The sequence below is a fragment of the Dryobates pubescens genome, chromosome 32, assembly GCF_014839835.1.
Source record: "Dryobates pubescens isolate bDryPub1 chromosome 32, bDryPub1.pri, whole genome shotgun sequence".
NCBI lineage: Eukaryota > Metazoa > Chordata > Aves > Piciformes > Picidae > Dryobates > Dryobates pubescens.
Genome location: NC_071643.1, coordinates 9306500 through 9326957, shown reverse-complemented (window position 1 = coordinate 9326957; position 20458 = coordinate 9306500). Strand labels below are relative to the sequence as shown.

At 45.1% G+C, this 20458-nt stretch overlaps 1 protein-coding gene across 1 annotated transcript; it reads left to right on the top strand.

The window, feature by feature from the left end:
* The first annotated feature begins 283 nt into the window (after nt 1-283).
* On the top strand, nt 284-20159 carry MOGAT1 (monoacylglycerol O-acyltransferase 1). Its single transcript, XM_009897599.2, has 6 exons — nt 284-444; nt 8774-8952; nt 9384-9585; nt 12350-12524; nt 16550-16749; nt 19419-20159. Exons 1-6 carry the CDS (start codon nt 351-353, stop codon nt 19571-19573), a joined length of 1005 nt encoding a protein of 334 aa, XP_009895901.1. The 5' UTR covers nt 284-350; the 3' UTR covers nt 19574-20159.
* The last annotated feature ends 299 nt before the right edge of the window (nt 20160-20458 follow it).

Sequence of the window (20458 nt, the reverse complement as noted above, 5' to 3'; positions counted from 1 at the left end):
CTGCTGTCTGCTGTCGTTTGTTCGCGCCGGGGCAGCGCCTTGAGCCGGAGCTGTGACAAGGAGCGTGTGGCGGCGCTTCAGCGCCCGCCCAGGCTCCCGTTTTCAGGGTCGGGTCTGCTGCGGGGTAGCGGAGGATTAAGGTGCCCGCCGCCCGGGGCGGGCTGCGCAGGGGCAGCAGCGGGCCCCGCCCGTTGGGACCGCGCTCGGGTCCCACTGCCGCCCCGCGGCCGTGGGCAGCGCCGGAGGCGGGAGGGGCCGCGTCCCTCCGCCACAAACCGGGGCCGCGGCAGGCGGATTGGGGCCAGTGCCGCGGGTCCCTGCCTCCCTGCGCTGCTCTTCCCGCTGGCAGCATGAAGATCGAGTTTGCCCCGCTCAACGTGCCCTTGCAGAGGAGAATCCAGACGGTCGCCGTGCTGCAGTGGATCTTCTCCTTCCTCCTGCTGGGTAACAGCCTTCCTCCTTCCTGCTCTTGCCTCGGAGAGAAAAGGGAGAGAATCGGCTTTTTCCTTAACCAGCGTCACCCGTGGGCATTGCGCTGTCACCCCCATGGCACAAGAGGTGTCAGGATGGCGAGCAGCTCCCTGGCTGCCCCCTGATGGGGAAGAGCATCGCATCTCTGGGCTTGCACCTTCTCTTCCCTGAAGCTTTGGATGTTTTTTTCTCTTTTTTGGGGAGTCTGTCTTTCTGTGGTTTCTTTTTGAATTATCATCTTAGAAACCTTATGACCATGTCTACCCATCGAGGCACCCACTGGGTTTTTGACAATTAACAACTTTTTATTGAGCATGAGCCACACTAATGCTGTGTTCATTTTGTAATGTAACTTTATATGCTGTAGTTCAATAAAATTCTTATTTAACTAGGTGATGATGATTAGGTAAGTGGACAGTGAACTGTCTTAAATGCAGCCACCTCTGTGGGTTAATGAAATACGCTCCCACTTGCTTTAAGAAAGTGTTCTTAACAATTTTATTTGATCAATATTTCCCACCAATGATTCCCCTCTAGGTGAATTTTCTTAATATCTTAGTACCCTCCTATCATTAAACAACTCATCACAGCAGCAAATCTTCTGCACGGTTATCTCCAACATGATGAGTGACTTGATAAGGTAAGCTAAGCCTTAACTCTGAGAGCAGATCTGTGGATTGTGTCAGCAAGTGGTTACTGAGTAGTCGGTGCGGATCAAAACTGTTCTGGGGTACAGAGTGACTGACAACCTGAGTGCTAGTGGAGATGTTAGGACACTTGATGATCATCTGTACTTTAGGACTTAAGCAAGAGAAGGCATGTGTGCATATTTTCCTTGTGTATCTTGGCGGTCTGATGTCTCAGTTGATATTTTTGGGGTTGTTAGCCTCCACGTTAAAGACTTGTGTATGTGAGGAAAGCCTGGAGGGGGTGAAGCACCTCCACGGGTTAATTCTTAGCACTTGGCTATTTTGTTACCTCTAAATTCTGTGTGGTTTGACTATGTTGATGTTGGTGGCTACATTCTAAATAGCCTGTGCCTTTAATTTTCTGTTACTGAATTAAATCTTGACTTATGCCATTATTCCAGTCTAATGATAATGCAGTGGCAGGAAATATTTTATCCTACCCTGGCCGCTGTGGAAGGTTGTGTCCTTCTGTGCTTACTAGAAGTGAGCAGGCTGCAGAAAATCCTCTCTTGCTACAGTTCAATGGGAGAAGCAGGCAGCTGTCTTCTGTAGCTGGTGCTGCCTGGAAATACATGTCAAGGAAAATGAACACAGGAGTGGGCTTGCAGCTGGTTATGTTGAATTTAGTGAGTGCACGTGACCATGGAAAAACCTGTTTGCAAGAATGCTTGAATTTTGTGGGCAAATGGGTTCTAATAATAACCTTCTGCTTGTGCTTTCCTAGGGGTGTTTAGAGCTGCCCAATGTGACCTTCTCATTTTGTTGGTGTACCCTTTCAGTCAGACGTACCCCTTTTGGTATGACCTAGCCAAAAAGTTTCACTTCTCTCCAGGAAAATTCTGGTGGCTGAGTCCTAAATGACTTCAAGAAGTGTGGCTGAAGACTACTCAAAATTGGTCTGAAATATCTATGTACAATAGTTGTTGAGGACTCACCACTGCTCCTACAGCAAATCAGTGAACAAATGCTCAACAAATAGCTGCAGTAGCGCTGTGTCAACGAAGTTGCACTACTTCACACAGCAAAGCCTTGGGCAGGGGCTGCACTACGGTTATGTGGCTTGTTCTGTAGATGTAGGCAGAACAAACATGCCTCAACCTCACAAAAGCTGCATAGATGTGCACAGAATTTCATTATGTACAAAAGAAACCTCTTTAAAATTCTGTCTCTAAGTTCCTGCACTTCATTGATCTGTGCTGTGCGCTGCCGAAGTTCCCCCTCAAGCAGAGAAGGCAGGTTTTACTTGTAGTAGGGGCTCTTCTGTTAGTTACTCAGGAGTGTGACACCAGAAGCAAAGTAAGTCTTTAAACGCCTGTGTGTAAGAGCTGGATTAGAGGAGGGAAATGCCCAACTAACAGTGTCCCACCATGCAGCTGAAACCACTGTATGGTTTCCAATCGTGTGTGCTCTGCAGCAGGCAACAGTAGTTTAGGTGAAGGTCCATGAAAAAGAAAAATGGTTTAAATGGGCTTGCTTTTAAAAGAGGAGTGGTATCAGCCTGGAGTCTAGGAGGCTAAAGCTATGAACTGAGTCCAGCACAAGCTGGAGACTTCTGCCCATCTCTGGAACCCTCAACCCAAGAAGGATATGGAACTGCTAGAGGGGGCTCGGAGGGCTATGAAAATGATCCGAATGCTGAAGCCCCTCTCCTATGAAGACAAACAGAGAGTTGAGGTTGTTCAGCTTGGAAAAGAGAAGGCTCCCAGCAGACTTCAGAGCAGCCTTCCAGTATTTGAAGGGGACCTGCAGGATAGCTGGAGAGGGGCTTGTTATAAAGGCATGCAGTGACAGGATGAGGGGTAATAGCTTCAAACAGGAACAAGACAGATGCAGATTAGACTTTACGAAGAGTGGTGAGGCACAGGAACAGGTTGCCCGGGGAAGTTGTAGAGGTTCCAAGCTTTTAAGTGTCCAAAGGCTTGATCAACCTGGTCTAGTAGGAGGTGTACCTGCCAAATGGCAGGGGACTGGATCTAGACAATCTTTGAGGCCCCTTCCGACCATTCTATGAAATGAAAAACAAACAGTGAAATGATGCTGTTCTTGCCCTGTTCAGCAGCAGTTCAAAACAGCTCCAGGCTGAAGTATGATTCCACATCATTAGTGTTTCACTGCTGAAACAGCAGATTTCTGAAGTTTTGCAATTTCAGAGTACCTGCTTTGGGAAAAAGAAGCTGAACCAGGCAGTTCTGATAGATGTAGTTCTAGGCCTGTAACTTGACTTGTCCAAGGGCCGACAGTCCCAGGGTAGGCCTGTCCCCGTTCCAAGCTTGTGCAGCACACGTGTCATGTCTGCCTGTGAAGCCACGTGCTGATACCTGCTTGCGATCGCTGTACCATTGTCCAGCCCAAGTCCAGGCAGAAAGTCACCTGGGGATTAGAACAAGGAGGTTTCATCACTCTAGGTTTTGTACTGTAAGTTGCATGGTGCGTATACACCAACGTAATTGTCACTGGTGATGAGTGCAGTTCATATCCCTGGTGTTGAGTGTGAAATCTTTGGTTTTAAGCTTGGAAACCTTAAGAACTTAAACTGAACTAACTTTGCTGCAGTTAATAGTATGTCTGATACCCTCCTGTTGGGAGCCAGTGTAGGTTTTCTGTTTCTGGCATAGTAAGCGAGCAGAGATTTGCCCTTGTACATGAGCGTGCTGCAGGGGTGAGCTGTGTGCCTCAGTGCTGCACATCTGTGATTGAGGTTCAGTTTGTGTCAGCAGGTAGATCAGTACCTAGGCAGGAAATAGGTCAAAAGGGCTCATTTAAATAAAGAATCAATGGTATTTGGTTGAAGTGCTGCTTTGCAGATGCTTTAGCCTGTTGGGTTTATTCCTCTGTAAGGTACGCTGATTAAATGGCAGCATGGTAGGGAAAATAAAGCTGGAGGGGTGAGTGGGTGAGCTTCTCTGCCAGCTTCTGAGCATGTGATGTGAAAAGTGGCAGTGGAATGTACAAAAATCAAATGTGTGTACAAAATAAATGCAGAACTAGGTAACTTGGATGGAGTAAAGTAACCTTGGTCAGGACAATAAGAGATGGAAATGAGAGGGAGCTTAACTCTGTGATGAGGATACCAGGATTTTGTTTTGAGATAAGGTCAGGGAGAATGAGGTATCCTCTGTGGCTCAGTGTCTAGGTCCAGCAGTGGTGTGCTGATCATCTTACTGGGGATATAGGAAGTGACTGCTGTGCATGCACCCAGGTGTTTATTTGCAAACTACTTAATAATACAAAATCAGTATGCAATAAAAGCTATACTTTACTATGCATGAAGCCACAAAATAATATGCTGAAGACTTTGTTTGTGTTAAAGCACATCCTGTGCTCTCATGAGTGTATGGCATGCAGGATGAAGTGCTCTGTTATTGGAACATGGCTGGAGACAGTATCGAATTGTGGATCTGGCTTCCCCAAAGAATAGAAGTGATGAAATGTTGCCACAGAGTGAGATACCGCTGATGGAATAATAAGTGACTTGAGTGTGGAGAAAGCAGGTGTTGGTGTAATGTGCTAAAGCCAGAAAGAACAATTCCTCAAACAGGTGGTGATGTTTTGTTATGTGGCGCTGGCTTAATTCATCAGCTGTAGCTGGCTGACTAAAATGATCTCATTCTTCCCTAAAACATTTTTAAAGACCCCTCTTTTGATACCTAAGAAATCTCAACTAAGCTCTATGAGCCTTTCCTGGTGTTGCTGCCTGGGTTTTGTCACTGTATTCATCTGTCTGTGAAGCTCATTGCTGGCCCATGGGCAGGGACTGATGTGTGATCATGGAGAGTAACAGGGTTTTGAGGAATGCTGCCTCTGTTAACCTTTATCTTAGGGAGAGAGTTTAACCATGTCTCAGTGTCTTGTGAGCTGGGGAGCTGCTAGAGAGAGTCTAGTGGAGGCTACAAAGATTGAGAGGACTGGAGCATCTGTCTGACAAGGAAAGGCTGAGAGATCTGGGGATGTTTAGCCTGGAGAGAAAAGACTGAGAGGGAATCTTTTCAATGATTATCGATATCTAAAGGGCAGAAGGCAAGACAATGGGGCCAGGCTCCTTGCAGCAGTACCCAGCAACAGAATAAAGGGTGACAGGCACAAACTGGAACCCAGGAGGTTCCATCAGAGCAAGCAGGAGAACTTTCTTGTGGGGGTTCCAGAGCCCTGGACTGGGCTGCCCAGAGAGGTTGTGGAGTCTCCTTCTCTGGAGAGATTCCAAACCTCCCTGGACATTCTAATCCTGGGGAAGCTGTTTTGTGTGATTCTGCTTTAGCAGATTACTTGGGCTAGATAATCTCCAGAGCTCCCTTCCAAACCCCAGCCATGCTGAGATTCTGTGATTTGGTTTGTATTTGCTTGTATCTCTCTAAGTAAGGGGAAAATGGCATCACACCCTGGCTTGGAAACCTGTACATGAACATAACTCATTGTGGATGCCTAAGGAGAAATAAACAGGAAATATATATCTTGAATTTGGGATATTGTCTGAGGATTTGCTAATTAGTAACCAGGGTATTTGCTCTATCCGGACCACTCTGTCTGTAAGTTGGTCATGCCTGATGCTCTGTGTATCTAGTTATCAGTATTTGCCAATGAAACGTCTGCTTGCTTGGAAACTGCCACCAAATTCCAGCATAAACAAACCTTTAAACCAGCCTCCAAAGCTTGGCATCTGAGGATTTGCATTTGTTATCTTGGCAGTGTTGAAATGCAGCTCCTTGGGCAGGAATGCTCAAATGTCCTCGTGACAGGCTGTGACCTGACAAAGGACTTCCACTGCAGGAGACTGATACATATTCAACAAATGCTGGCCTCCTTGCCACCTCAGTCCTGGAGATTCAACAGTTTGCCAGTGCAGTTAGTTTCAATCATTTCCCATCTTGCTCTCTGCTGGCCAGTACATCTGCAGGAATATGTATATTGGCAGGACTGCATGGACTAGTGGGCTCTTAACAGAGCAGGACTAACATCATCATTCTATTTTAAACACAAAATATTTTCTGAGTAACATCTGCCAGGCACTGCACTGCAGAGGCATGAGCTTGCTTACTGTTGCTTACTGTCGCCCTGGCAGCTTGCTTCCTCTCAGGTGTTGCCTTTGGTGGGACTGTTGCTGTATGTGTTACTTCATTCCAGTTTCTATCCCTTTCTTTATGGTTTATCTAGAAATTAAGGCTGATTTTTAATGAAAGAATCCACTGAACCAGGAAAAGAATTTTTTCATGCCAAAATCAACTTAGCAGTGGTACCTTGAGGGATAATAGAGAGGAGCAGATGGTCACTGGGGATGAGAACATCAGCGTGTGATTATCCTTGTGTCTTCCCTCCAATGTTCTGCTCCTTAGGCATCCAGCTCAGAGGCATTGCTGCTCTGAAGACTGAAAGTGAGGAAGGGATTGTTCTGTTGTTGGAATATCAATATGGTTGTAGTTCATGAGTTGCTGAGCAGTCCAAAGGTCTCAGTGTGAGCTGCTTTGTGTGGTGTGCTTTGTGCTTTTGGTGGTACTCAGGAGAGTGGTGCTGGTTGGATTAGGATGAGTGCCTTGGCTGTCTGGGATAGACCTGCACTGGCTGGCCATGGCCTGCAGATTCTCTGAGATTAATGGTGGGGCTTTACTTCTAGTGGACAACCTTAGACTTGGTGACCCTCACAATAGGTCTTTCTCAAACATTTTTGACTCCTTAGTAACTCTAAGTGCATTTGGAGCTTCCACCTGTCTGAATCACCTGTATTTCCTCAACCAAAGTTCTGGTTTCCTGCTTTCTGTTTCTGTGGTATGGTATTGTTATATGAATTTGGTGCCTGCAGCTGCAAACTCAGAGTCTGTTGGATGTGTGAAGCATCAGGAGTTCAAACGTCACTGGGTGGGATGGCTGCCAGTCCTGCCAGCTAACACTATGTACCAGTTTTAATCCATTTCTTGCCACAGGTGAGTTGCTTCATGTTGAGAGTGGGGAAATGGAGGAAATGGACTCACCAACGCTGGTTGGCAAACTGGATGCTCTGAGTTCCAGATTTGTCTTAATCCCTGTTTTATTTCCCTGCACTGTTTCAAGACACCACAGAGTTATCTTCAAAGCTTTAATTCAAGTTCAAGCAAAAACTTATGCTTACAGTGCACGCTGGAGCTACACCCAAGCAAACAATAAAGCGATGAATTCCAAGTTATTCACTTTTTGCCTGGAATTTGCTAATGAATTTAGGTGGAGCTGTTGTAGTTTATTTACTCACTGTCTTCTCTGAAGGAGAAAACACTGGTTTGTTGTTTATAGGCTCACTGGGTTTGAGTCATCAGTGTTTAACTCATTTTTGCAGGCTATTAAAGCAGTGAAATAATAAGGAGGTATGGTAGGAGGAATTTGCTTTGTGTGTCTCACTGCAAATGCAACAATAAATCAACTTTGTCCTACAAGATGGTGAGCTCCCCTCGGGAAGTGCTGACAGCTCTCTTGTCTCCCATACCTTACCTGCACGTAGGAACGCGTCCCAGCTAAGGAAAGCAGTGAGTTTGTTATCTCATGTGTGTTTGTCTCCCTAGTGTTACAGCTGCTATCTGGCACTTCTTATTGCTGATTTAATGAGCTCTCAAAGCAAGGATGCAAAGCACCTTTCAGATATTTGGCTTGGAATACTGATGGCAAACAGCAGTGTGATGCTACACTGAGCCAGAAGTCCTTCTTCAAGGGAGGGTGCGAAATAGAGATGCTTGTGTAACAACTTGAAATTAATTGATTTATGGCAATTAAAAAAACTTCTCCTACTTACTCAAACTTAGATGGTGAACCTTGGCATCTCCTCCAGATTAGCATTCCTAGACATGTCTGTAGTTTCAGGATCCCTTCTTCAAAGAACAGAAAATGACTTTTCCTCAAAGTGCCCTATTTTGGAGTGTTGCTGGTGTGGGGCTCTCTAAGAGTTCTTTCTCTGGAGCGGTGGAATTTGTGTCATCTTTGACCTCTGTTACTTGTCCTGCATGAACAATGTTCTCTAGGACTCAAAGCAACTTTGGGAGTTTCCCACATGGACTTTGGAGGTCAGTGGGCTTCATTTAGCTGTGGTATTTTTCTAGAGCTCTTACTGAGGTGCTGCTCTGTGCAAGATCAGGGCTGCCTGTTTAGCCAGGAAGCAGTAGGCTGCTTTGCCAATGGTACTGAGGAAGAGCATAGCCTTCAAAACAGTAGCCTTGATCATGCTTCTGGTTTTATTTATGGTTGTTCCTTTCTCCCTTCCTCAGAACAAATACAATTCCTTATTTTTCAGCTCATTCCCTGACAGATATGGGAACGTTCTTCCCTTTCTTTTCTACTCTAACCAGCACTTTGCTTGCTTGTCATTCTTAGCCTATGACAACATATCCCATCTACTCTGAAGACACAGTTAAAGTAGGCTGAAATTCAGGAAGAAAGGATTCATATTGGAGAAAACACAGAGTGCCCATGGGCCAAGTTAAGCACTGAATTTTATTATCTTGAAACAGGTGTTTCCACCCTCAATGTAACAACATCCACACAATGGGGACTGAGCTAACTTAGCTTTCATAATAAAAATGTCAGGGCAGGGAAATCAAAGTCTTAAAAGGAGACAGATGTGATTAATGCTTGCTGTGAATCTCCCTTTTTGTCCCTTGTAGCGGAGGTTTGCTGTGGATTGTTTGTCATCCTGATCCTGAGCAACTTCTGGTTCCTCGCTGTTCTGTACCTGCTGTGGCTGTACCTTGACTGGGAAACACCCTGCAGAGGCGGCCGACGGTCCCAGTGGGTCAGAAGCTGGGCTGTTTGGAGTTACTTTAGGGAATACTTTCCCATTCACGTGAGTAGAAGTTTCCTCACAGAACTGTGAATGTTGGAACAGAAACAGCTCGAGTAGCCGTGAGTGTGGGCAAACATCTAAGCTAAGCATGGTCGGTAACATTTGAATGCTTGCTCCGTTGTGAACACTAAACTTCTTTGTAAACCACGGGCAGTCTGGGAGGTAGTGCCCAAAAAAGGGGCAGGGGCTGATTTTCTGCTTGGACTGTCGGGTCACAAGATCCCCAGCACAGTAAGTGGTAGACCTGCTATCTTGAGAGACATCCATTTAAAATCTCTGCAGTGGTAAAATATGGCAGAGGTTTGAAGTGCCCAGGCAGAAATGAACTGCCATCCGGTCTGTGTCCTGTCAGCGTGCGATCGCCAGGCTTGTTGGCTTTGACAGTCCTGAGGTAAGTATTATGATATCCTCCACTTGTTTCTGTTTTTCAGCTTATAAAAACGTCAGATCTGAGTCCAAATCACAACTACTTACTTGGTTTTCACCCTCATGGGGTCCTGGTAGCTGGAGCCTTTGGAAACTTCTGCACTGGTTCAGGCTTCAGAAATCTGTTTCCTGGGCTTACTCCGTACCTTCATATCATGCCCATCTGGTTCGGCTGCCCCTTCTTCAGGGAATATGTAATGAGTGCTGGTAGGTAAAAGCAGGATGTCTCAACTGTTGCTCCATATTATGGCTTCTGCTTTAAATGTACAGTCTCCTTCTACCTATCAATATTAATTTCACTTCAGAAGGCTCAGCGTTGGTGCTGTGTTAAACCTGGTTTATGATGACCTGTTGTTGCAAAACAATTTGAAACATTTAATTCATGGTTTTATTAACCTCTGTCACTGAGGGGGTTTGTCTTTCTGAAAGCAATTGCTGTTTTTCCCTTGAACTGAGCACCAGCTATTTACTAGAACACATGAACATTGCTTAGTCATTGTGCAGACACTTGTAAACCGAATTGAGGATAATCCCTCGTTGAAAGGCTTAAAGTCCTGCTCATTACAAATATCTTTCTAGTGGGAAGTTAATTACCTACTTCTGACTGAGGTCCCATCTTGCACATTTGTGTAATTTTAGTGAAGATGTAAACTCTAAAGACAGGAACTTTTGTTCTCTGAGCAGTGAGTTCCTTATAATGGGTTTTGAGCAGCCCTTGTCATAAAGGGGTTATGTTCATGGCAGGATAGAAATAAACAGTAATGTTTGAGGAACAGAGGAAGGTGTAATGAAAGCAGCATTAGTGTTCCCCTACAGCAGTTTAATTCAGGAGTTGTTTTACTTAAATAGTCCTTAGTTTGCTGCTTTAAACTAGAGCATTTGGGCAAGAATGTTCTGGTGCACAAGAGTGGGTTTGGGAGACAGAGGTCTAGCTCTGGGAGACACAGACCTAGCTCTTATTCCTGGCTGCAGCACAGACTCTGTGATGTCAGATAAGCTCTGCAACTGTTCCATTTGTGGAAGCATGCCTGGGATGCTGCTCAGGCTAATAATCAGAATTGCATATCTATGTATGCTTCAACACACCTGAGACTGCCCTTCCATGCAAATGGGATTTCTGAGCAAATTCTTTCAGGCTTGTAAAGTCAAGGGATTGGCAGTGGTGGAACAGGATAATTTAAAACACTGCCTAGCCTGGAAGTCAGCTTTGCACATTTTTGGCATCTTGACTGGTAGGAATAAATATTTACATGCTGGGTGAGAAACAACTCCAATGAAAAGCATGATAAAGGAACAGCAGCATTGTAACTCATTTCTTACAGCTGTGTAGCTGATAAAACAGAGGGGACCTTTGGTATAATGCAAGTTATCAGTCAAATCATAAAACACTTAAAGCCATGCTCCTGTCACATTGTTTCATCTCCCAGTCTTCAGCTGCGTGTCTGCAAAACCTGAGAGGCTGCAGTTTTGATAGTGAAGAGCAGCTGCAGCACTACTGAGTTGCAGGGAACAGTGCCCTGCATGTGGGCTGACAGCTCAGCTTCAGTGTGGAGATATATTTGTCCTGGGGAAAGACAGTGATTCTGTCCCCTGTCCCTTCACCCTGCTCAGGGGTGAACAAGACTCAAATTATTTGTGAGTCTCAGGTCAGCTGCATATAACAATGTGTGTAACATGGCAAATGGAAGCAACTTCTAATTGAGGTATGAAACTGCTCCAGTAGCAAGCTGTTCCTCTTGGAATTCTTCAAAACTAGATCACAGTCATCTTCCCTTTCTTCTGAGATTTTCATAGTCTATGTTGTAATGTCCCTACTAGGAAAAAAAAAATCAAGTGGGTCACAAGAGATGAAGTGTTTGCTTAGTGTCCAAAAGAGCATGCTTTGATCCTAGCCCTGAGGGGGAGGAAAAAAGATAAATAGAAAAACCCCAACCCCAAATCAGAAAACCCCACCCCAAACTCCCCCAAACCAACAACACTTGACCTCTAGTTTGTCATTTAGACTGTGTTAGTTGAACACACTCACTACAGCACTACCTTCACTATAAGAAAGGCATTGAAGTGCTGGAGCAGGTCCAGAGAAAGTCAGTGAAGCTGGTCTTCACTGGACCCAGTGAAGGGTCTGGAGAACAGATCTCCTGAGGAGCAGCAGAGGGATCTGGGGTTGTTTAGCCTGGATAAAATGAGGCTGAGGGGAGACCTTCTTGCTCTCTACAACTACCTGAAAGGGGTATTCCAAAGCAATTCTATGATTCTGTGAACACAATATACTCAGGCATGACTTCTGGGTAAATGGTACCACCATGAGTGTTTGTAGTAGGGCTTAGAAAGGGGATTTTCTAAAGCACTGAGTGCAGAGCAAGGTCTCAGTTGATGTTAAAGACTCATACAGTGGCATGCCTTGATTAGAAATACCAGGATTGACAGGAGTACCAGGAAAGCTTCATGTTCTGCTATTTGAGCCTAAATAGATTGATGTGAACCTTTCCTGCTGCCATGCCACTGCCTTAGAGCTGCTGCTTTATAGCTTCAGAGAGGATCAGCTTGGCACTGTGGATCTGTGTTTGAATTCACAAGTCCTCTATTCATTCTGTTAAACCCTCTGTCCCTCTGTTTATATGCACTCTGTTTATATGCTGCTTCTCAGCAGTATCTGCTGCCATTCAGCTCTTCTGTTCTTGGGCACAGGAGCTCTCTGAGGGGGAGTTACATTGGCAGAAGAGCACGCTTTTCCCTGACAATCTCAAAACTTCTGTGATCATCAAACAGCATTTGGCTCATCAGTGCGAAATCGAAGGACTTACCTAAGACCAAGTCTGTTGCAGAGCGAGGGAGTCAAAGTCTTTGAACCCTGTCCTGTGCTGTAATAATTTTGAAACACCATTTTGCTGTTTTAAAATATGTCTTAAATTCCACTGTACCCTTGCACATGAAGATCCAGTGGTCACTCTTGCAATGTTTACTCCTGCAGGAATGGTTTCTGCATCCAAGGAGAGCGTCTCGCACGTGCTGAGTAACAAAAGAGGTGGCCACGCGGCCGTCATCGTGATCGGAGGAGCAGAGGAGTCTCTGAATGCACATCCTGGAAATTTAACTTTGAACATCCTGAAGAGGAAGGGCTTTATTAAAATGGCCTTGAAGCATGGGTAGGTTTCCCATCTGGGCTGCTGTAGCAAGCGTGCTGTGAGTACAGCTTGGTTATTAAATACCGGTCTTACTCTTTGCAGTCAACTCAGAATTAGAATTTGGAAGAGTTACTTGTCAAAGAATGGGCAGATATCTGGCACAGCAGCCAGTCTGCCCACCTAGATCCAGCCTGGGAGTGTTGAAAACTCCCTTTAACTTTCATAATTTATGAACTGTGGGTGTTATTAGCATATCTTGGTGTTTCATTTCAGTTGTTTTCTGTACTAGCAAAGAGTAAGAATTATGAAATGAAGTAGTAAAGCTTGGCTATTATTGCTGAGTGGAGCAGATGCTCTGCTTTCTATTCCATCCTAATATAGCCTCAGTTTACAGAATTCATCTTTTTAAGCAAGCACCTTCACCTTCATTCTAGAGATTTCCTGGTGAAGATGGCAAAAGTAAATTTCTGGGAATTTTTTTGGTGCAAATCTCAAGAAAAAGTAGCTTGCAACTATCAAGCAGCCATCAGTGTGAAACTAAACAGAGGTGATGTTAATATCTCCTGAGCATACGCTGTTGTGTTTGTGCTGGACTGGTCTGGATGTCTACTAGAAGCATTGCAAGCAATGACTCGTTCCCACTGAGCTTTCTGAACAGCTCCCAGGATTATATAGCGACATGTGAAGCAAGGAGATAAACCTATTAGTCTTGGGAAATCTGTAAGTGGGTTTTAAGCTATTAACTGGACAAAAAGTGGCCTCTGAGAAGAAGAGCTCTCTGCACATGGAATAAGGTCACTATTCTGTGTCAGAATTCCAAGAGGGACTCTTAGAAGGAGGCTCTTACAGGACCTCTCTCTGATAGAAAGTAACGTTTTAGTCTGGTTTGTACCCATAAACAACACCTGTGAATTTCAATTCACACTTCACTGCCTAAATGAGTCTTTACTTAATATCTGCTCCACTGATGATCAATCCAGTGGGATCCTAAACACCATCAGTAGCTTTTATTTATTAACCTTCAAGATTAGAATAATATTTAGGGGCACTTTTGTTTGAGCTTGTCCCCAGATGTCTGATCTGTCAAATGGCAAAGGATGTTGTTTCTCTCTTATCTATACTAATTTGGATTGAGAAACTAGTGGCCTTGATTTCAAAAGCATCCCCACACACAGCACCAATATCAGGACACTTACAAAACACAGGAATAGGCCACATCTTCCCCTATGAAGTGCTCTGTTTCTCATGATGGTCTTCCCCTGAGAGAGACTTACTTGTCTGCAGCGTTCCATTGGGGCTGTCTTTGCCCACGCAACTTGAAGCTTGCCCCTCACACACAGTCACCTTAACCAATAGACTACAGGTCATCCTGGGGCTGAGCACCATCAAGAATAAACCTGTTTCTGTGTGAAGTGTGGGAACCTTGACCTCATTTCTGTACAGCAGGGCCGTGAGGCAGTAGGCTGTTACAGTTCTTGCAGCACTCTTGGCAGTGATAGAGTCATAGAATGGGTTGGGTTAGAAGGGACCTCTAAGGGTCATCTAGTTCAAACCACCTGCAGTGATCTAGGACATCTTCAAGTAGAACAGGTTGATAAGAGCCCTGTCCAACCTGACCTTGAATGGTTCCAGGGATGGGGGCATCTCCCACCTCACTGGGCAACCTTGGACAGTGTCTCCCCACTCAGCATAAGCCCGCTATAAGGTCTCCCTGGAATCTTCTCTTCTCCAGGCTGAACAACTCGACTCTCTCTGCCTGTCCTCACAGCAGAGGGATTCCAGCCCTCAGACCATTTCTGTGGCCTCCTCTGGACCCTCTCCAACAAGTCTTTGTCTCTCCTGTGCTGAGCTCTCCAGAGCTGGTTTCTCACGGTTAACAAAACTTCCTGCAAGGAGGTTGTAGTGATGTGCAGGTCAGTCTCTTCTGGCTCATAATAAGTGATGGGATGAGAGGAAATGGCCTCAAGTTGCACCAGGGTAGGTTTAGATTGGATATTGGAAAAAAAACTCCTTCACTGAAAGGGTTATCAAACACTGGAATAGGCTTCCCAGAGATGTGATTGAATCACCATCCCTGGAGGTATTTAAAAGATGTGGAGATGTGGTGCTGAGCGTCATGGTTTAGCACCAGACTTGGTAGGGTTAGATAATGGTTGGACTTCATGATCTTAAAGGTCCTTTCTAACCTTTCAAAAGAATTCTGATTCCAAAATGTGAAACAAGTTTTCCACTCAAGTGGAAATGAAAGGATGAGGGAGGCTGGAATGAGGTGCATGAGGAGAATCACCTGAAATCAGCACCTACATGTTTTTCTGGTTCTTTTGATCTGCATCACCAAATACCAAGAGAGGAAGAGGCAATGAAGAGAGCAGGGGCAATGCAGAGACATGTGCTGTCTGGCCCTGGCTTCTCTACCACCAGCACAGAGCAGCAATGGTTCCTCAGCCAGGAGCATGTCAAACATGGCCTCATTATGTGAGCAAAAGTCCTCTGTACCCTTTAAAAGACATTTTGGCCTGAGTTAATACAGATACCTGATATGAAGTGAAGAAATCCTGACACAAATAATGCATCAACTACCTTATCTTTAGTTACACAATCATAAGTTACTTATTTCTCTGTCTCAACCTCCTACAGAGCATCTTGCAAAAGCCTTTACTAGATTAAAACAAATCCCACAGGCTCAGGATACTGTTGCATCACAGGATGTTCCTGTTTGTCTTCATGTTGTAGTAAAAAATGGAGTATTTACCCAGCCACACTATGTACCAGGCGCTCCAATAGTTCCTTTACAGGTGGCTTGGTGATAAATGCTCTCTTTGAGGAAGGCACCAGTCTGAATAGTGAGTGGGACTGGTGATCTCTGGGGGTCCTGAGGCTAGAGAAGCTGTAGGAGCAGGTAGTTTTTCTGTCCAGGGTGGCTTTGATTGTCCCCATCTCTGTCCTCAGTGCATCATCCTCAGGCATTCAAAGCTCTGCGCTAATTAATCTCAAGAATATTAGAGCAATGCTGCTATTTTACAGTAAGTTTTCCCTCAAAGATAGTGTGGGCTGTGTGGAGCTAAGATACAGAAGCTAAGGCTGAATTAAGTTATTTTACTTCCCTAATTTAATTTTACCTAAGTAAAGCAAATAAAATACCTCTGTATCCTTCAGAGACTGCTTAGGATTACTCTGCTCTTTCTTCTTTAGACCGTGTGGAATACTATGTGATGAAACTTATGCATACTGCAGTCAAGGTTTTAAACATAATGGTGGTTTTGGGTGCTGGGACAACTGCACTGATTCCATCAGCCAAAGCAGCTTGTCCAGAAGCTAGTCAGTGCCTTTCCTCCCAAGCCAATTCCTGAAACGAATGAGAATTCATTAGGCTGTGCAAGAGCCAAAGAGAGTTAGTGTAATTTCTGTGGGTAGCATTTGACCTCTGGTAATAATGGATTAAGGGTAGTGTTTTCAAAGAAGTCTGGAGGAAGCAGGATTTCACTGGGAACTGGAGAGCAGAGGAGCTTGGCATTACACTCGTGGCTGTACAGATGTCTGGTTTTTATCAGGATGTTTGTGCTGAAATCAAGAGAGTGCCTTGCTCCGGTCAAAAGGCAGCGCAAAGCCAAGATCTGGTTTTGATGCCTGCCAGCTGGGAGCATTCTAAGGTTAGCAGTCAGGCTTCTTTGCTTGCCAAGGGAGAAAATGCAGTGGAACAAGGGTGGACTTGCTGTAATAGTGCTGGATAAGATCATCATAATTATTATAATATATCCAATTATTCATTTTTATGATTAAGAACAGCCATAAAAAGCTGTGATGGGTAACAACCAGCTAAACACTGCCCAAAAGCTGGGGTGTAGTTATATGCCAATCGCTTTTTTGGTGGTTTTTAAACCCCAAAGCAGCTGCATATCAGAGGAGGCAAATGCCTGCTGCTGCTGAAGTCCAGAGCTGCTGGGGCTTTCCATGCTGGTGGTTGTGAAAGCATTGCCACGCCACCGATGTGAGCTGCAGTGAAGCACAGGCTGATGTCAGTTCTCAATGTGCTCCTTGTTTTCCAGGGCTCATCTGGTCCCCATTTTTTCCTTTGGTGAGAATGAGCTATTCAAGCAAGTTGCAAACCCCAAAGGTTCATGGCTCAGGAACATACAGGAGAAGCTGCAGAAGATAATGGGCTTTGCTTTACCACTGTTTCATGCGAGAGGAATATTTCAATACAGCTTTGGCTTAATACCTTACAGGCGACCTATTCATACTGTGGGTGAGTTCCTTGTGCCTTCCCTGGTGCTCTTCATGTGTAACTTTATACCTCTCTTCTAACAGAAACAGTTGGGTTTTGTGCATCTAAAGCAAGTACATGAGGTTTCAAATCAGTATTGCCTTTTTTCCCCTTTGTTTGGAATTTCTGTGCTTCTTCAGTTAAAAGAGGAGATTCTTTTCTCCCTTTCCCCTTTCTGTCTCACGACAAATCTTATTACACAGATGAAAAGCGTGGTCAGCAGCTCAAGGGAAGCTCTCCTCCCATTCTACTTTGCCCTAGTGAGGCCATAGCTGGACTATTGTGTCCAGTTCTGGGCTCCCCAGTTCAAGAGAGGCATGGAACTACTGAAGTGTCTGCTGGGGGCTACAAAGATGATGAGGGGACTGGAATATCTCCCTAATGAGGAACATTAACAGAAACAGCCCCAGGTCTCAGCTGGAACAGGCTCCCCGGGGAGGTGGTTGAATCCTCATCCCTGGAGGTGTTTAAAAGATGCAGAGATGTGATGCCGAGAGACAAGGTTTAGCCACCAGACGTGGCAGAGGTAGATAACAATTGGTCTTGATGATCTCAAAGGTGTTTTCCAACCAAAGTAATTCTATGATTCCGTGATTTACTGCAGGGACAAGAGCAATCTGTGGCTATAGCACAGGAGTGCTTCGAATCGGCGAGACCAGAGTCTTGCAACACAATTTGTTGTATGATCTTGGGAAATCCCTTACTTTTGGTGTTTCTGTTTCATCATATTTGGAAGCTATCACCATGTCCCTGCACTCTTGGGGAAGGGTGTCTCAGTGTGGCTCAACATAGCTTGGAAGGTGTCAGCTCCTGAAATGTGCTGAATCACAGCGTGCATCATGTGAGCCCATTGGCCACATTGATAACGTGGGCAGATAGCTGCAGGTTTCCTCCCCATTCGGAAGCCAAGGTTCCTAAAGCAAGGAGATGCCATTCAACATAAGCCAAGGTCTGTGAAGTCTGAGTGGGTTTGGTTGGGCATGTGAAGTCCTTCTGGTTTTCCTTACAGTTGTTCTTACTGCTTTTCAGAAAGAGAATCAACTCTAACATAGCTGGGGAGGGACTTGTTACAGAGACAAGTAATGGGATGAGGGGCAATGGCTTCAAACTGGAACAGACCAGATTTAGATTAGACATTAGGAAGAAATTCTTCATGAGGATGGTGAGACACTGGAACAGGCTGTTCAGAGAAGTTGTGGAAGCTCTAATCCTTTAAGTGTTCAAAGGCAGATTGGATGGGGCATTGAGCAACCTGATCTAGTAGGTGTTCCTGCCCATGGCAGGGGGATGGAACTGGATGATCTTTAAGGTCCCTTCCAACCCAAACAATTATGTGATTCTGTGATTATATGATGTCAAATTGAGCAGGTTGCTTAAAGCTGCACATATAATTAGAGAGATTTAGGTAGTTTCCAGTCATAAGAAATCTCTGCTCTTAGGAGCAGATTGCTGCAGAAGAGCTTGGGGGTCATTTGGTGTTTCCAGACATGCTTTTGGAAATCCTGTGTTGGATGTCTACTGATTTCACACCCCCAAAGGTATTGTTCAGTTCAGGGCTGGGTTTCCACCCCGAGCCACATAAAGGCTGAATTTCAGCACCATGTAGGGCCTGAGAGCAGTTGACAGCTGAAGCTGCAGCAGGAAAATGCAGAGTCAGCCCTTCTGCATTTCTGGCTAGACTTCCCTTCACTTTAGTCAACACCATCCAATTTGAAGTGGAACATCTGTTGAAAGGGATTTTCAGGTGCCTTTGTCAAAGCTCCTGGGGGGTGCTTTTAACTCTCTGCTTTTCTCCTGACTTCCTGTGTAACCTCAGCTGGGTCTGCTAAGCTCTTGGTGCCTCCAGCGCAAGAGCAGCTGTCAAAGTCTGTAGCAATTGAACAAGACAAGGAAGGCTGAGGCCATGGGAAGCTTCTCTCAGTGCCTCACAGGCTTTGTAGCTGTAGCTTTTAGCTGCCCACTGGGATTGCCTCCTGTGCCCCTTGTTGCTCTTGCTCACAGCAGGTAGCAGGGCTTGTGCAGCAGCTGGAGAACACCTCACTTGGAATGACACTTGTGGAAAATGGATGATTCACAGACACCTTTCAGGGTCTGGAGATTTTGTGTGTTAACATTTTCTAGGGTGAGACAGCCAACAGCATTTCTGGTGCTGGTGCAGCAATAGTCACGTTGAACTAAGCAGAGAGTAGCTGTATTTCCTTCAGCCCTGCTCCTGTGGCTTTGTGATTGAGGGCACCACTGTCCTCATAGGAGTGTCCCTCACACTGGATACCTTTAGTAATCAGATCAGAGGACAGTGATTTTTTTACATGCTCATTTGCACTTGTGGAGTACCACTCTGATGTCAAGACAGCACACAGTACATGTTGAAGTGTAAACTGCCCCTTAAAGTGAGAGCTTAACCTGCTTCTGTTGCTCTGAACTGGGATGATGAGGGTTTCAAATTCATTTCATCTGAAGTGGAACGAAAGTGGAGAGTCAGACCCAGGGCTCAGGTTTGTGAAGAACATGCCCCAGGGCAGGAGAATCATGCTGTGGTTCTGCCACCTTGCTGGGAACAGTGGTGCAGTTGGTACAGGAGGGAGAGCTTTTCTGCTTCAAAAGAGACATCCATAAAGCTAATTAATGCTAATGTTGTGTTTGATTTGCAGTGGGAAGCCCCATCCCTGTAAAACAGAACCTGAACCCCACTACTGAAGAGATTGAACAGCTCCATGCATTGTATCTACAGAAACTCAGAACATTATTTGAAGAACACAAAAGAAATTATGGGATCCCTGAGCATAAAACTCTCATTTTCGAGTAGGGAATGACAATCTGCATTTCCAAACCTTATGGAAAAAGCCAATGTATGGTGAAAGATGCCTTTCTTGCAATCTGTATTTTGCAACCTGTAATTATCCTTGTGTAAGGAACAATTTTAAGAAGGGATTATTAGATGGCTTATTGATTTTTATCTTACTGTATTGGGAAAAAAATAATCCTTAGGGTGTGAGCCTTGAAGCCAGGGCTGGTTTGAGTTGTCCTTTTAGCTTCATCCATACCAGAAATGGTAGTGAGGGACTCCATGCAGATGTTTGTACAGCCATAGCTTGAGCAGAAATTGCCTGAGCATGAGAACATGAGCAGGAACAGTAGAAACCTGAGAAGTCTTTGCTGAGGAGTTCAGAGACTTACCGGCATGTGTCAAACACAACAGCAGGTTGGTCTCTGAAAAGCAGGAGACCCTGCTGCTCTTCCATTGGAGTGAAGGTGTATGCTTGCTGCAGAGGGCTTTTAGAAGCTATTTGCATGTGGATTCAAGACTAAATAGGAGCTTTCTGCCCTGGAAAGGATATCAGCAAAAGTGGTTTGTCCAAGTTAGGGAGCAGAGTAGACCCTGTCTGGAGGAGTACAGTGGTGCAGTTTGCCTTGTGCATCTGGGGGCTGGGTGGTGGGAAGCACTGAATGATGTGACTCTTTCGGACAAGCTGTGCTTGGGCTCATCGGTTTGGAAGATGCAGCAGCTTTGTTTGGTAGTTCCTGGCACAGAGGAGATTGTGTCAAGGGCTAGGGCTGGGCAGGCCACTGAACAAGTGATAGACACAAAGGGAAAAGAAAGGGAATAAGGGACAGAGGCTGATGGGGTAGAAAATGAAACTAAACCATCTTGAATGGAAATAATGTCAATAAAATGGAATGGGTACAAATA

What these genes read in the sequence shown, in the direction of transcription:
- MOGAT1 (XM_009897599.2), top strand. Translation starts at nt 351, where the DNA reads ATGAAGATCGAGTTTGCCCCGCTCAACGTGCCCTTGCAGAGGAGAATC. An exon ending in GGGAATACTTTCCCATTCAC is followed by an intron (nt 8,953 to 9,383) that starts GTGAGTAGAAGT and finishes TCTGTTTTTCAG; the next exon opens with CTTATAAAAACGTCAGATCT. An exon ending in GCGACCTATTCATACTGTGG is followed by an intron (nt 16,750 to 19,418) that starts GTGAGTTCCTTG and finishes TTTGATTTGCAG; the next exon opens with TGGGAAGCCCCATCCCTGTA.